Here is a 17,784-nt window from a genome sequence, read left to right as displayed (position 1 = left end):
TTTTCCTTTTTTTGCTTTTACTGTCAAGCCTAATGCAATTATCTGTTGCCTTCAATAGTGCCACTTTTAAGTAGTCCCATTACTTCTGGACTCCATTGAAACTGTTCCAATCTGATAGGGACTTGTATACCACTAATCTAATTTTAGAAAAGTTAGTTTTTCTAAAATCTAAAACTTTTGTTTTTGTGTGGTATGACTCAGTCACTGTACTTATAGTAAACCACACGGACTGGTGATCACTAAATCCCAAGCTTTCCCTTACAGTAATATCAGATACCAAATTCCCATTTGTGAATACTAAATCTAAAATGGCCTCCTTCCGGGTTGGCTCCTCCACTACTTGCTGTAGAGATAATCCTAGTAGGGAATTTAGAATATCTGTACTCCTGGCAGAACTAGCTATTTTGGTTTTCCAGTTTACATCAGGAAGATTAAAGTCTCCCATAATGATAACTTCCCCTTTCAATGTAATTTTAGCTATTTCCTCAACTAGTAGATCATCTAATTCTTTGACTTGGCTAGGTAGTCTATATATCACACCTACACGAGTTACCTTATGATTATCAAGCTGCAACGTAACCCAAACTGACTCTAAATTGGTCTCGCTGACTTGTATTAAATTAGATTTTATGCTATCTTTCACATACAGGGCCACCCCTCCCCCTTTCTTGCCTTCTCTGTCTTTCCTATATAGAGAGAACCCTGGTATTGTTATATCCCAGTCATTACTCCCATTGAACCATGTCTCAGTAACAGCCACTAAATCTATATTCTCAGATGCCATTATAGACTAAAGTTCATTGATCTTATTCCCTAAACTGCGTGCATGTAAAATGTCTCTTTAGGCCATTCAATGTGCTCTTTGTCAAATTGTAACCTCTTCAGCACATGTCTTTTTTTCAAAAGTGGGACTTTGCGGGGGCTTCTTGCAGATAGCTTGGCTTCACATAGGCATCTTCTAATTGTAACAGTACTCACAGGTAACTTTAGACCTTCTTTGATCTTTCTGGAGCTGATTGTTGGCTGCCTTCCTTCCTTCCTTAAATAATTGACACCTGTTCTTCAGAAAATGAATGACCTCACTCATTGAACTCCACACTACTATTATTTTGAAAATGCCCCTTTCAATTACTGATTCAATTACACAGAATCAGCAGCATGCATGTCATGACTGTTGGGTCTGTTGGATTTCTATTACTCTACTACACCTGCTAGTAAATTATTTGCCATGTAGAAATATCATTTCTACCAAAAAACAGTGATTGATCAGGTTAGTGATGTCTGACTGCTATTATTTTGAACACAACTGTATAGGTTAAGTCTACCCTTTGGCCTCAAAGCGTCATTATAAAGACATAGACAGCGGAGATTATGCTTCAAAACATGTAATACACTAGTAGTAATTAGTGTTGATCGAGCACCATAGTGCTCGGGGGCTCGGGCCGAACACATCGAGATACACCTGAATATAATGGAAATCAATGGGAGAACTGGAGCATTAAACCAGGCACGCCCTGCTCTGAACAGGGGAGAATACCTGGTTCATTGGAAAAGGTCAGAAATTGATAGAAACACCACCAAAATGGTTCGGGAAAAGCATGGGGAGGATGTCTGGATGCATCTTGCACTCCCAGGTCGCTGCTGAGAACGATGTTGTCCGAGTAGTACGCCACTTTTACAGACTGAAAATAATACGCACAAAGCCGAAGAAAATCGATTTTAGAGGAAAAATTGTTAGGAAAAATTCTTTCCTGTATATTTACTTGTATATAAAGTGCAAGTGCTGCCAAAAATTACAGGGAAGAGGTACTCCGATACAACCTGTATATCACATAAAGGAGAGCCTCATTCACATTGTGGTACAATTGTTCAGGTAGTGGGACTCCTACACTCATAAAGCCTATACACTAAGTGACAGGGCGGCCAAAAATTACACGAAACCGGCACTACAATACAACCTTTGTTACAGATAAAGGAGGGCATCATACACAGCCATGAAAAATTATGATTGATGGCCTGTTGGTGACCCTCAAAAACATTTGGAGCAAGGGCCTGCTGATCTGACCATCTAAAACATTATGGGCGAGGGCCTGCTGCCGCTTTGGTGACTCTAGATAACCTGGGCCTAATCGCACATCCCTGCGACGGCGACGATCTGCCCTATCAACTTTTGATGTTATTTTCAGCGTGAACCACTGTGACCATGGGTGAGCTGACCCTCTAAAAATTTATATGCGAGGGCCTGCAGCTGAGCTGACCCTGTAAAACATTGGAGGTGAGGGCCTGCTAGTGAGCTGACCCTCTAAAAAATTATATGCGAGGGCCTGCTGATGAGCTGACCCTGTAAAACATTGTAGGTGAGGTCCTGCTGGTAAGCTGACTCTCTAAAAAATTATATGCGAGGGCCTGAAACTGAGCTGACTCTGTAAAACATTGTAGGTAAGGGCCTGCTGGTGAGCTGGCCCTCTAAAAAATTATATGCCAGGGCCTGCAGCTGAGCTGACCCTGTAAAACATTGTAGGTGAGGGGCTGCTGGTGAGCTGACCCTCTAAAAAATTATATGTGAGTGTCTGCTGGTGAGCTGACCCTGTAAAACATTGTGGGTGAGGGTCTACTGGTGAGCTGACCCTCTAAAATATTATATGCGAGGGTCCTCAGCTGAGCTGACCCTGTAAAACATTGTAGGTGAGGGCCTGCTGGTGAGCTGACCCTCTAAAAAATTATATGCGAGGGCCTGCAGCTGAGCTGACACTGTAAAACATTGTATGCGAAGAGCATATATGCGAGGGCATTATATGCGACGAATAAGCATGTTGATATGATGGAAGAGGAGGAGGAGGATGAGAAAAGGAAGATTCAACCATATACCCTTGTTTGTGGTGGAAGGGGTGCATGGGAATACAGTGTATTCAGTACATTATAAACAACACATTTAAAGTGCCTTTATGTTCATCAGATTTTCTCTGGTGAAGTCGAGAAGTCATGGTCAAACCAGGCCTTGTTCATTTTTACCGTACATGAGACAGCATTTTCAGTTGACAGGCAGAAACACTTATCAGTTATAATGCCACCAGCAGCACTAAATACCAGCTCAGACAAAACGCTGGCGGCAGGGCAGGCCAGCACCTCCAAAGTGTAGAGCGCCAGTTCGTGCCACGTGTCCAGCTTGGACACCCAGTAGTTGTAAGATACTGAGGGATCATTGAGGACGCTGGCACGGTCTGCTATGTACTCCTTCACCATCTTCCAAAAATTTTCCCTACTTGTGACACAAGGCCACGCATCAGGGTGAGGGTGCTGGCGAGGTGTCATGAAACTGTCCCAGGCTTTGGAGAGTGTTGCTCTACCTCTGTTGGAACTGCTATGTGTTCCTCTTGTTTCCCCTCCTCAGTTGGCCAAGGAACTACGGACTCTGCCACCAGCGTTGTCAGATGAAAATTTTTGGAGCAATTTTTCAACAAGGATCTTCTGTTATTGTCCCGTTTTGCTCGTCCTCTCCACCAGAGGAATGAGAGATGAGAAGTTCACTTTGTAGCGGGGGTCGAGAAGGGTGAACAACCAGTAATCCGTGTTGTCTAAAATGCGTATAACTCACGGGTCACTGGAAAGGCAGCCTAACATGAGGTCAGCCATGTGTGCCAGAGTACCAACAGGCAAGACTTCGCTGTCGTCATCAGGAGGATCACTCTCAATCTCCTCATCCTCCTCTTCTGCCCACCCACGCTGAACAGATGGAATTAAACTACCCTCTGTAGTGGAGGCAACCGTCTCCTGCTCCTCCTCCTCCTCTTCATCGTCCAATTCGCGCTGAGAACACCAACTGAGGGTGGTCTGGCTATCACCCTGTGTAATGTCTTCCCCCATTTTCACCTCTTCCACATGCAAAGCGTCGTCCTTAATTGTGAGCAGCGAGCGTCTGAGTAGACACAGAAGTGGGATGGGTACGCTGATAATAGCGTTATCGACGATCACCATCTGTGTTGATTCCTCAAAGTTTCTTAAAACCTCACAGAGGTCAGACATCCATGCCCACTCCTAGCTTGTAAATAGCGGAAGCTGACTGGAAAGGCAACGACCATGTTGCAGCTGGTATTCCACTACTGCCCTTGTGAAACGTAGAGTTCCAGCACATGCTCACGACGCACAACAGCCGGAGAGCTGGCAATTTCAAGTGCTGCTGCAGCGTTGACAGACCGGCTGAAGCTGTCGATGACTTGCGGAAATGTGCACACATGCTGCACACCTTCACCAGTAGCTCAGGCAAATTTGGGTAGGTTTTGAGAAACCGGTGAACCGCTAAGTTTAAGATGTGGGCTAGGCATGGGATGTGTCTGAGCTTGCCGAGCTCCAAAGCTGCCATCAAGTTACGGCCATTATCAGACACCACCATGCCTGGTTCTAGGTTGAATGGTGAGAGCCACAGCTCAGTCTGGTCTCTTATCCCCTGCCACAGCTCTGCGGTGGTGTGCTGTTTGTCCCCTAAGCATATTAGCTTTAGCACGCCCTGTTGCCGCTTCCCCACTGCAGTGCTACACTGCTTCCAGCTACCGACTGATGACTCACAGGTCCTGCACCCTGATAATTCGGAGGTGGAAGTGGTGGAGGAGGAGAAACGGGGGTTGGAGCCACTAACGTAAGTGCTGGTGGAAACCCTGATCGACGTAGGTTCTACAATCCTTGGCGTCGGTAGTACCTGTGCCATCCCAGGGTACGACTCGCTCCCGGTCTCCACAAAATTCGCCCAGTGTGCCGTCAGGAAAATGTAGTGTCCCTGGCCGAATGCACTTGTCCATGGTAAAATGAACCTTCCCAGTAACTGCATTGGTCAGGGCACGTGTGATGTTATGGGACACATGTTGTTGTAAGGCGGGCACGGCACATCGTGAAAAATAGTGGCGGCTAGGGACTGCGTAACACGGGACGGCCGCCGACATCAGGCTGCGGAAGGCCTTAGTGTCCACAAGACTAAATGGCAACATTTCCAGGGCCAGTAATTTGGAAAGCTGCGCATTTAATGCTATGGTCTGTGGGTGGGTGGCTGTGTATTTGCACTTGCGTTCAAATGCCTGGGGTAAGGACATTTGTACACTGCGCTGGGACACGGAAGTGGATGTGGTCGCTGATGGTGCTTGTGACGGTCCAGGTGCAAGGCGAGAGGCATCCGGGCCTGCGTCTTGGACAGGGGATTGGCCAGCACTTAACACCGGGGAAGAGGAGGCAGTGGTGTGACCCGCAGACACAGATTGTGGACCCAGGCGTCCAGCCCACCTATTACGGTGCTTTGATGCAATATGGCGGATCATGCTGGTGGGGGTGAGGTTGCTAGTGTTCATGCCCCTGCTAATTTTTGTATGGCACAGGTTGCAAATTACAATTCTTTTGTCGCCTGCACTATCCTCAAAAAAGCGCCAGACTGCGGAACACCTACCCCTTGGCAAGGGAGATTTCCGCAAGGGGGTGCTCCGTGGAATGGTTGAGGGCCTGTTTAGTGTGGCCCACCTTCTCCCTTTTACCACCCCACTGCCTCTTCCAGCCTGTTTTGCTGCTGCAGATCCCTCCCCCTCTGTACTGCTATCCTCGTTCGGCTTTCCACCTTCCCAGGTTGGATCAGTGACTTCATCGTCCACTACGTCCTCTTCCACTTCCTCACTCTGTTCATCCTCCTGACTTGACCTAACTACAACCTCAGTGATTAACAACTGTGTTTCATCCTCTTCATCAACCTCTTGAGACAGTAATTGCTGTTGAGTTTTTGGCAACTGTGTCTCATCATCATCCACCTCATTAAACAGTAATTGCCGCTCTCCACCGTCATCTTCTTGTGACTATGCTCAAGAGTTTGTGAATCAGGGCACAACATCTGTCCCTCTTCAAGCGTGCTTGGCGAGAGGGCCAAATCAAGGAATGGCGAGGAAAAGAGGTCCTCGGAATATCCGAGTATGGGATCACTTGTTTTGCCAGACTCTCCATGCTGGGAGGCAGGAGTATCAAGACTGGACTTGGTGGAAGACAGGGTGTTGCTTAACTGACTGGAAGCATTATCTGCTGCAATCCAACTGACCACCTGGTCGCACTGGTCTGACTTCAAGAGTGATGTCCTGCGACGCCCTGCAAACTGGGACATGAAGCTAGGTATTGTGGAGGACTGTTTTTCTTGTGCTCTGGCAGCAGGCACAGTTTCAACGCGCCCAGGGCCACTGCCTCTGTGTCCACCATCAGCATCACGGCCACTTCCCCGTCCCTTACTGCTCGCCTTCTTCATTTTAAATGTGATATATGCTTGAAAGTGTGTCACATGTACAGTAGCTTAGGATTTGGAAGTGTATGCGCAAAAGAAATAAAAAATTTGGGATGTGGAAACGTCACACAGGAGATATCCCGCAGATAATGTCAATGCTGTCACCAGCGGCTACTAAAAAATTATAGGGAATGTCACAGGTATTTGGGATGAGGAAACGTTATACAGGAGAGGTACCACTGATAATGTCACGATCAGTGTGGGGGAAAAACTCCACACTAAACACAGGAGGGAAGGGGAACAGTAACTGGGCCTGGAAACTAGGGAAGAAACAGGTCACCTCCTAAACAACCCTAATCCGTGCCCTAACTACCTATCAATATGAATAGACCTTGAAGGTAGGAATATTCATATGCTGGATACCTAGGCCCTTATATCCCTATAAATCCCTGGAATGGGGTTAGGACCAGAGACAACCCATTCCTCCCCAGATGGACGAATGGAAGTCTCTGTCTCAGGCCCAGATACAAACAACAGGGAATATAACAAACACAAAACAATAAGAAAAGACAAGACTTATCTGAAAGTAGAAAACTGGCAACTCCAGAAGCATCACAGAGTACAACCGACCAGCTAGTTAGAAGGCAGGAAGAAAATCTATAAACCGCACCTCCAAGTGTGAGAAGCGGTGACTTATGGGAAAGGTAATTTACCAACAAGCAACACCTGAAGCAAGGGGTATGGCATTCACCAAAACACAGACACAATAAGATCCACAGTGAACTTGTAAATTTAACCCACGAGTTGCCAGTCTCTCCGATCTCCTGGTAACTGCCACTGGAACGTCCGTGACAGTCACTGTCCAAAGCATCTACATAAAAAGTACACTGTATGTCACAGATAAAAATTTTAGGCGCACACTTTACACTGGAGATGTGGTACTGGTAATGTCTCTGTCTGCAACGGACACTGTCTATTGAAAAAGTACACTGGATGTCACCGATATTTTTTGGATGTGCACACTTTACACTGGAGAAGTGGCGCTGCTAATCTCACTGTCTGCAGCGGACACGATTTATTGAAAAAGTACACTGGATGTCACAGATATTTTTTGGATGCACACATTTTAAACTGGAGATGTGGCACAGCTAATGTCACTGTCCGCAGTGGACACCGTGTATTGAAAAAGTACACTGGATGTCACAGATATTTTCTGGATGCGCACACTTTACACAGGAGATGTGGCACGGATAATTTAACTGTACGCAGCGGACACCGTCTACGGAAAAAGTACACTGGATGTCACTGATATTTTAGGGATGCGCACACTTTACACAGGAGATGTGGAGCGGATTATTTAACTGTATGCAGCGGACACCATCTATGGAAAAAGTACACTGGATGTCACTGATATTTTAGGGATGCGCACACTTTACACAGGAGATGTTGCGCGGATAATTTAACTGTCTGCAGCGGACACCCTCTATGGAAAAAATACACTGGATTTCCCTGATATTTTAGGGATGCGCACACTTTACACAGGAGATGTGGCACGTATAATTTAACTGTCCGCAGCGGACACCATCTACAGAAAATGTACACTGGATGTCACTGATATTTTAGGGATGCGCACACTTTACACTGGAGATGTGGCGCAGCTGAACTCACTGTCCGCAGCGGACACCGTCTATTGAAAAAGTACACTGGATGTCACAGATATTTTTTGGATGCGCACACTTTAGACTGGAGATGTGGCACTGGTAATGTCCCTGTCCACAGCCGACACCGTCTATTGAAAAAGTACACTGGATGTCACAGATATTTTTTGGATGCGCACACTTTAGACTGGAGATGTGGCACTGGTAATGTCCCTGTTCGCAGCTGACACCATCTATTGAAAAAGTACACTGGATGTCACAGATTTTTTTGGATGCACACACTTTACACTGGAGATGTGGCGCAGCTAATGTCACTGTCCGCAGCGGACGCCATCTAAGGAAAAAGTACACTGGATGTCACTGATATTTTAGGGATGTGCACACTTTACACATGAGATGTGGCACGGATGATTTAACTGTCCTTCAGCGGACATCATCTACGGAAAAGGTACACTGGATGTCACTGATATTTTAGGGATGCGCACACTTTACACTGGAGATGTGGCGCAGCTAAACTCACTGTCCGCAGCGGACACCGTCTATTGAAAAAGTACACTAGATGTCACAGATATTTTTTGAATACACACTCTTTACACTGGAGATGTGGCACTGGTAATGTCCCTGTCCGCAGCTGACACCGTCTATTGAAAAAGTACACTGGATGTCACAGATATTTTTTGGATGCGCACACTTTACACTGGAGATGTGGCGCAGCTAATGTCACTGTCCGCAGCGGACACCGCCTATTGAAAAAGTACACTGGATGTCAAAGATATTTTTGGGATGCGCACACTTTACACTGGAGATGTGGCACAGCTAACTTCACTGTCTGCAGCGGACACCGTCTATTGAAAAAGAACACTGGATGTCACAGATTTTTTTGGGATGCGCACACTTTACACAGGAGATGTGGCATGGATAATTTAACTGTCCACAGCGGACACCGTCTATGGAAAAAGTACACTGGATGACACTGATATTTTAGGGATGCGCACACTTTACACAGGAGATGTGGTGCGGATAATTTACCTGTCCGCAGTGGCCTACTAGACGCTATGTAGCACAGAATGCGCAAAAAATACATATTGCTGCTGTCACACACAATAGTCCGTGAAAGGACTTTTGGGTCTATGAAAAGTTTTTGTAATAAAAATCTAATAACACTCCCTACACTGTCTTTTCCTTCCTATGCTCAGCTCCCCCTGACTAAAACTGAGCCGAACACGTGTCATTGGAAGCTTTATAGCACCCGATGACGCTTTCCGGCCAGCCAATCACTGTTGTGCCAGTAGCCAACATGGCTATGGCTTCACAGTGCGTGCCAGTACCTCCCTACCTGTTTATTGGCTGCGACTACCGCCATGTGCCGAGCATCGAGATGCTCGAGCCGAACAGGTCTTCGGCCGAGCATGCTCGATCATCACTAGTAGTAATTGTTTGAATTGAATTATTTTAGCTAAATGATAAAATTGTTTAGCATGTAGCTATATTATGGGTGCCTGCACACGATGCGGATTCCGTGCATTTTTTTTTTGCGCAGATTTTTTGTGGAAAAAATGCAGTATAAGGGCTCATGCACACGGCCATTGCCTGTCCATGGCCGTATTGCAGACCGCATACAGCGGGTCCGCAATACACGGGTACCGGCCGCGTGCACCCCTCATCACGGATGCGGACCCATTTACTTGAATTTTCCGTCTTGTTGTTGTCCGTGCCTCCGCACCGCAAAAAAATAGAACATGTTCTATTTTTTTACGGTGCAGACGGATCACGGACATTTAAGAAGATTTCATGTGGATTTTCTGCACACAGATCTGCACCGCGTGCAACCACCCTAAGGGCTCTTTCGCATGAGCGGATGTCGTGCGGCTAATCTGCTGCGTGACAGAGAGCCTAGCCCCGTTCCGGACAGCAGAGACACAGAGCACTAACATGATTGATAATGCTCTGTGCCTCTCTGTGATATTTTTACTACAAAATCACAGTGACAACTTTAACTAATGTTAATGCTAATGCTCTTTGTCTCTGCTGTCCAGAGCAGGGCTTGGCTCTCTTTCACGCAGCGGATTACCCGCACAGCATCTGCTCATGTGAAAGAGCCCTAAGTGTTCTTCAGTGCAAGGCTTCAATATTAGGATGCTTTGACTGATCTGAAACATGTAGTAGGGAACTACATAAAGGGAAGAACTACATACATGGAATTGCCAACTGTCCTGTCAAGTGTCCTGTAATTTTCCTAATATTCCTGTTTATAACAATAGTCAATGGTAATATAGATTAGGCAGCTGCTGTTTATGGAAATGCTGAACAGATTGGTGTCGGTTCAATTACCCCAAACCTCGATTTTAATGGTTAGTTCACACATCCAGTATAGCAGTGGTCAGGAGGGAGTAGGTAATCACCTATCATAAATTTATGGATAAATAATATATGTCATTGTAATCCTGCCTGTAATGATAAGAAGATAACTGCAGTAAAGTGATCTGTACAGAACAAGTGGCCCCAATTATTAGGCTTAGTGGTCAGTGCTAAAACTGCAGGATTGTATGTTTTTTTAACATCACCAACATTCTTTAAAATATGTTTAACATAAAAACATGATTTAAAAAATAGGTATTTTTCTCATGACACATTCTTTTTAAATGTGTTGAAACATGTTTAAAGATGTCTAAAGTCTCACCCACTTTTCACTACACTTTTTCAAACTGACTTACATGGTATAAATAGCTATACATTCTGGGGCAAATGATTAATAGAATTAGTGGCTAGTCTGGGGTAAAATGTACCAAAATAAGGCACAAATACATTGATAAATGTAGGCCATAGCATTTTGCTTAGTGTATTTTTTTGGGCATATTTGTAGCCAGTAGATTTATGTTCTATAGACAAATAGGTTTTCAATATACCATTAGGAGAGTCTGTCAGCAGTTTTGAGGGGTAGATGTAGATAACTGAGGGGTCTGTTCTGAGTGATGGCTCTAGCGCCCAAGTTAAAGACCATCTCAGTTGTCACTTAGAGCAGAGGGGTTGGGAGCCAGCATTTCAGAGAGCTCAGTATACTTCACGTAAAGGGAGGATGTCCATGGCATTTGTGAATCAGCTGTTGGAGTCATAAAACCTTCTCCTTGGTAATGCATGTGGCATGAGCACCCATCAAGATACGGTATGTCTACCTCTCACCTATCTATCTTTATCTGTAGTTTTGACTTATCAAAACTGCTGACAGACTCCCTTTAAACAATACGTGTAATAAGACATTCCAAATTGCTTCTTAAAACATCTTTTAAAAACTGTAGCCATTTTCTGTACATATTATGATGCAGTTTTGAATGCACAAAACACTGTGTGAATATGGTTTACTACTGCTGATATAGAATACATATTTCTCTAAAAGAATGGGTCATTTATGGTGAATTGCTCAGTAATGATGCGACCTGTGTCCTGTTTTTCCTGTATGTGATTGCGTGGCTGAACTTTTGAGACCTGAATCTACAACTGACTGTGCTATGCTGCCGTACAAATATAATGGTGGGGCGATTTTCATTTGAAATGACTACTGGCACAACTGCTGTGTAGCTTTGTTGCACATGTGATGAACTTCAATTCCTTGGTTATTTGGATGCTGGTTGCAGTTTTTGTGAGCAGCTGATTTTGATTTTACAATTTTTCTAAATTTCTCTTACTTGCCTTAAGGATTTTCTTGGCTAGTCGTGGCCATTTGTAATTGACAAAAATTCCAAATCCAACTGGAACAACGAGAGACACTAAGGCTATACCTGCAAGAAAATATATGGTCAATGCTGTACTGCCAGAGTAAGTACACAAATGTTCTGTTAAATGGAATACCCACTGTGAATAAAAATATGTTACACATTTACACTCACCTAAAGAATTATTAGGAACACCTGTTCTATTTCTCATTAATGCAATTATCTAGTCAACCAATCACATGGCAGTTGCTTCAATGCATTTAGGGGTGTGCTCCTGGTCAAGACAATCTCCTGAACTCCAAACTGATGTCAGAATGGGAAAGAAAGGTGATTTAAGCAATTTTGAGCGTGGCATGGTTGTTGGTGCCAGACGGGCCGGTCTGAGTATTTCACAATCTGCTCAGTTACTGGGATTTTCACGCACAACCATTTCTAGGGTTTAGAAAGAATGGTGTGAAAAGGGAAAAAACATCCAGTATGCGGCAGTCCTGTGGGCAAAAATGCCTTGTGGATGCTAGAGGTCAGAGGAGAATGGGCCGACTGATTCAAGCTGATAGAAGAGCAACGTTTGACTGAAATAACCACTCGTACAACCGAGGTATGCAGCAAAGCATTTGTGAAGCCACAACACGCACAACCTTGAGGCGGATGGGCTACAACAGCAGAAGGACCCCACCGGGTACCACTCATCTCCACTACAAATAGGAAAAAGAGGCTACAATTTGCACGAGCTCACCAAAATTGGACTGTTGAAGACTGGAAAAATGTTGCCTGGTCTGATGAGTCCTCGATTTCTGTTGAGACATTCAAATGGTAGAGTCCGAATTTGGTGTAAACAGAATGAGAACATGTATCCATCCTCTGATGGCTACTTCCAGCAGGATAATGCACCATGTCACAAAGCTCGAATCATTTCAAATTGGTTTCTTGAACATGACAATGAGTTTACTGTACTAAAATGGCCCCCACAGTCACCAGATCTCAACCCAATAGAGCATCTTTGGGATGTGGTGGAACGGGAGCTTCGTGCCCTGGATGTGCATCCCTCAAATCTCCATCAACTGCAAGATGCTATCCTATCAATATGGGCCAACATTTCTAAAGAATGCTATCAGCACCTTGTTGAATCAATGCCATGTAGAATTAAGGCAGTTCTGAAGGCAAAAGGGGGTCCAACACCGTATTAGTATGGTGCTCCTAATAATTCTTTAGGTGAGTGTATATGTGATGGAATAATATACAGTGCATGTTGTCTAATGGAGGAAAAAAAAATTAAAGGCTATGTACACCTTTGCAACATTATTTTTTTATTGCTCACCGTATCTACATCACAAAATAAAGCAACTTTGTAAATAGTCTTTTAAAAATTCCCTACTGTTTTCTGTTTGCAATTTCCATGGAGAGTTTTGCATCTCCATGGTAACAGACAACAAACAAACCATGTTTAGTCTGATTCTAAACTCATACTCCTTCTGTCTCCTACTTTCTGCTAACATACCAAATGTATGTTAGGAAGGAAGAACAGGGGAAAATGGAAGGGAGTATGACCTCTGGATCACACTAATCACGGTTTATTTTTTCTCCGTTACCATGGAGATGCAACAATCTTCATAACAATTGTAGACACAAAATTGTAGGAAATTAGCTATTTGAAAAGTTGCTTCTTTTTTCATTGTAGATGCATTGGAGCAATAAAACTTTTGTTGAGAAGATGAACATTGTGCTTAAATAAAAGGGTCATTTTTCTTTTTTCAGTTGTTTAAATAGCACCAACATAATCTGCAGTGTTGAACACAACCTGTCACTATTCACATCAGTCCCTAAACCTAGAAGGTTAGGGACGCAAGCTAGGAGGAGGAGGAGCAGTCTCAGTGGTAGCCATTAAACCTAGCAGTGTGTAAGCTGGAGTATAAGAAACCCACATGAACATGGGGAGAACATTCAAACTACATGCCGATGTTGCCATGCGTGTTTTTGAATTTAGGATCCCAGTCCTGCAGGCACCAGTGACAAATATTGAGCTACTGTGGTGCCCATGTTAACGAGTCATCAGAACAGATAATCTTACAGATGTCGTAATTAACTAAGGTACTTTCATACTTGCGTCAAAGTTTTCCGGTATTGAGTTCCGTCCTAATGCATTCTGAATGGAGAGCAATCCGTTCAGGATGCATCAGGATGTCTTGAGTTCCGTCCTTTATAGTATTTGGACGGAGAAAAAACTGCAGCATGCTGCATTTTCCTCTTCGGCCAAAAATCCTGAACACTTGCCGAAATGCCATTGGAATGTATTAAAGTTGCTGCATTGACGGATCCGGTCTTCCGTTCTGCGCATGCGCAGACCTTTAAAAATGTAAAAAAATTAAAAATACCGGATCCGATTTTCCGGATGACACCAGAGAGACGGATCCGGTATTGCAATGCATTTGTGAGATGGATCCGCATCCAGATCCATCTACAAATGGTTTCCGTTTGCATACAGATTGCCGGATCCAGCAAAGCAAGTGTGAAAATACCCTTATACAACCATCCAAAGTTCTGGAAATATGGAGAGCACATACTGTATGCTATTGAGTGCATGTCATGGCACCTCTCCCTGCTTGGGTCATTTTTGATCATCAGCAGTACCAAGAGATGGAGGAAGTGAGGATGGCAGAATGTTACAAAATCCCTCCTAGATGCTGAATGGCAGAGAGGGAGCTGATTGATACTAAGGATAGGAAAAGTGCCGCATATTCTCATTCTGTCCTCTAGTTTGACATGTTAAGGAATCTTATTTTTTAAGGAGGTTGTTTGGCAGAATAGGTTAAGAATCGCCTCATTGATCCCCAAATGCTGTTTCGATGCTTACTGGGTCCTTTCTGGTATCCGCTACCTGGTCTCAGCTTACACGCAGAAAATGGCAGGAGATGCCTGCTCAGCCAGTTACTGGCCATAGTGGTGACCCACCTCTGCCTCTGAGTGCCTGAGCAGGTTTCTCATACTTTTTGACCTGGGAACAGAAAGTGTAGACCAGTGCGGGCCAGTAAGTTTGGAGTGGCAGCAGCAGAGAATCAATGAGGCAATGCTTCTTTATTTAACCAATTCTACCTCTTATTTAAAAAAATGATCTCTCTGGACAACCCCTTTAAGGAATTATTACTGCCTGGTCCGGCCTCGTTGCTCCTAGAAGCTCATTTGCATATATTAAAACATAATTTTTTTCCAGCAATGCGGGCACATATGGACACGGGACGAACACAGATGTCTTCAGCTGCCAAGTGGACATGGAACAGGTCAGCCAGTTTCATAGGGACAAATCTGCAGAACTGAAGGCAATGGAAATTGTGTGCAATGCATTATTTTGTAACATTAGCAGATGTGTCATTATTCTCTTATAACTAAATACATTTTTGTATGCATACTTGCTTAATACATATGATTAATTATAGCTGATATTACATTGTGTAAAACCACGTACCAATACTATCATAAGGGATAACAATGGAACTGGAATCAACCCATCTTTTGGTGTAGAGGAAGAGGCAGAGCGGCATCATGCCCAACGCAAGGAGTGTGGAACAAGTTGTCATGCTTATACTGTAAAACAAATCAATAATCTGTGATATTTAGCATACATAGCATCTATTAAAACCAAATGTATAATAACAGCCCGACCACAGAGCAGAAACACATGGGGAAAATCTGATTTTGCACTTGGGACTATGTATTGGCCTGTGCCAGGGATCCCAGTCAGCTGCAGTAATGATACATGGAGAATGTAAAAGCTCTCTTTTATATATAACATCAAATATATATATAACTGTAATTTGCTGTTTTCAAGTCTCACTGAGCTTTGAGTTTTAAAGGGGTTGTCTCGCTTCTGCAAATGGTATTTATCAGGTAGAGAAAGTTAATACAAGGCACTTACTAATGTATTGTTATTATCCATATTGCTACCTTTGCTGGTTGGATTCATTTTTAAATCGCATTATACATTGCTCGTTTCCTTGGTTACGAACACCCTGCAATCCATCCAGTGTTTGCCATGTTTTTCTGCAAGGAATCCGTTGCCTTAAAGGGACACTGCGCAACTGAACGCGACAGTATTGTTCACGAATTCAATTCACCCAGTTGTTTTACTCCAGAATATTATAGAGCATTATTTCTGTGCTAATGTTGTAAGCTGCTGAGTTACACCGTAGACGAGATCATATCCTGCATCACACACAATTGTTCCCATTTTCCTAGGGTAATAATAGGTACGCAAGGCAGTGTCTCAGTATGTGATATCCTGTTTAATACCACTATTCAGTAAAGTTCTGTTTTGCACAAGCTGGTGTTGGTGTTGCTTTCCTCGTTCGTGACTTCGCTGTATCCTGGGGAGCCCACCCCGATACACGGCTTACAACTACACAAGCAAGTGAGCATGCATCGGGCCATTTGTGCAAGTGACTTGGAGGGACTCTCTGCCTCCATCGCCACTGCATACTGCCTGTGTGTCTGGCTCCTCTGCCTCCTCCTTCTCCTCATCCTGTAGCTCCTCTGGCTGCTCCTGCTCTCCTGTCACCTGCGTAGAAAAACCACCCATTTCGCTGCACATTGCTTGTGCTATAGAAGTCGGTAATAAGTGATCTGGATTGTTTAATACATAACTTTTACTTTTTAATATAAAATAGGTGGGATATATCCCTCAAAATGACATAAACTAAATACACAATACCGTTTCCAAAGCCCCACAATCAACAAAAGGGGGTGCTTGATGAAAACGGCAGCAAATGTGTCCACACTTGATCAGATAGTGTCGGACACGAGAGGTAACAAGTGCTGGTATGCACTAATACCCAGTCAATTAGAGGGGGCGGCAATAGTTAGTAAATGCCGGCACCATATGTGCGTGGGAATAGCTGGATACACAATACCGCTTTCCCCAGCATAAGAAAGGGCAGAGGGAAAACGGTAACGGCAACAGCTGCACTTGTGTGTCAAGTATGGGACACTGTCGGTAGCAGGAACAGTTGTGTACTGGGTACCTAAGCCGCACAATAATTCCACATGTGCGTGAATACAACTACCGTTATTCCGCTGCCCCAAAAATAGAAAGGGGCTGTGAGAGAACGGCAACTGCTGTGTCCTCACTATTTTGTGGGGTGTGGGACACTGTAGGTAGCAACAGCAGGTATGCACTGGTACCTAAACCGCATAAAAGCTGGGGTATCAGCAATGATATGTGTCGACACCCCAGACACTAATGGCAAACAACATATAATGCAGACAAGTGTTTCACAGCATAGACAAAAATGCACAACGACACACAACAAATCAACAGAAAACATATAATGATATGGGTGTGAAAGCGACACGATATACACAGTCACACCCAAAATACCATATGGACACGCGGCACCGTTGGATAACCAGGTGTCCTACCCTACTGATGATGGATACTTCGGACACCTCCGTTTGATGTTGATACCTCTGATCAGGGTGGTCCACTTGGGTGATTGAAGAGTCAGCACACTGTAAAAGGGATCACAGGACGATATTCTTACTGTCCCTGATTGACCCTCAGGACCCTACAATAACCCTTTAGACTAACTACGGGGTGTCCCACTAGTTGGGCCCCCATCTGGAATCTAACCCTGGAATTGCGGTCCCTGTTTGGCCCTGAGAAGATCCCTACATGCACGTTTCTGAGGCAAAGAAAAAAGCAGTCCTCTCATCAGGGAGTAAATATAAATTGGGCCAGAAGGTATAAGTTGTTTGCTGGAGATGGTGTTATCACCAGAAAATGCAGGAGTCACAGGAGAAATGGCTCACAGGTGAGATGCAGAGCACAGATAGGTGCGCAGCATACAGGGGAAGAAAAAGAAGAGGAACAGATGAAAAAAGCCCCCTCTCTTCTTGCGGTACACAGGTTGAGGCCGCAGGCATGGATGTTACCTGGTGTTCACAGGAGCGCGCCTTTCTTTTAAAGCACTGCGTCGGCATATTCGCACGACGCGCGCTATAATGAAGTCAGCCGTCGCCCGGTATGGCGTCGTCCACTGATGACGTCTGCCCTCACATGAATGCCTCACGCCATACAAACATGGCGCATGCGTGCTAGGCGCTTTGCGCGATGTGATGACACGAGATGAGCATGTGAGTAACTGCAGAGCGTCTAGGCGGCGCATGCGTGCAATGATTACCAGGATCC

At 44.5% G+C, this 17,784-nt stretch overlaps 1 protein-coding gene across 1 annotated transcript in view; it reads right to left on the bottom strand.

Annotated features, from left to right (window-relative positions):
• Positions 1-17,784, bottom strand: part of LOC120993858 (ileal sodium/bile acid cotransporter-like) — a 60,970-nt gene that overhangs the window by 26,313 nt on the left and 16,873 nt on the right. The window contains exons 2-3 of the mRNA XM_040422332.1: positions 15,067-15,185; positions 11,584-11,672 (exon numbers count right to left, since the gene is read on the bottom strand). Coding sequence (XP_040278266.1) covers positions 11,584-11,672; positions 15,067-15,185 — 208 coding nt within the window. The remainder of the gene's footprint in view (positions 1-11,583; positions 11,673-15,066; positions 15,186-17,784) is intronic.

The sequence above is a fragment of the Bufo bufo genome, chromosome 3 (genome assembly GCF_905171765.1).
Source record: "Bufo bufo chromosome 3, aBufBuf1.1, whole genome shotgun sequence".
Taxonomy (NCBI): Eukaryota; Metazoa; Chordata; class Amphibia; order Anura; family Bufonidae; genus Bufo; species Bufo bufo.
The sequence above is the reverse complement of the archived record's forward strand: the minus strand, read 5'-3'. Positions and strand labels throughout refer to the sequence as shown.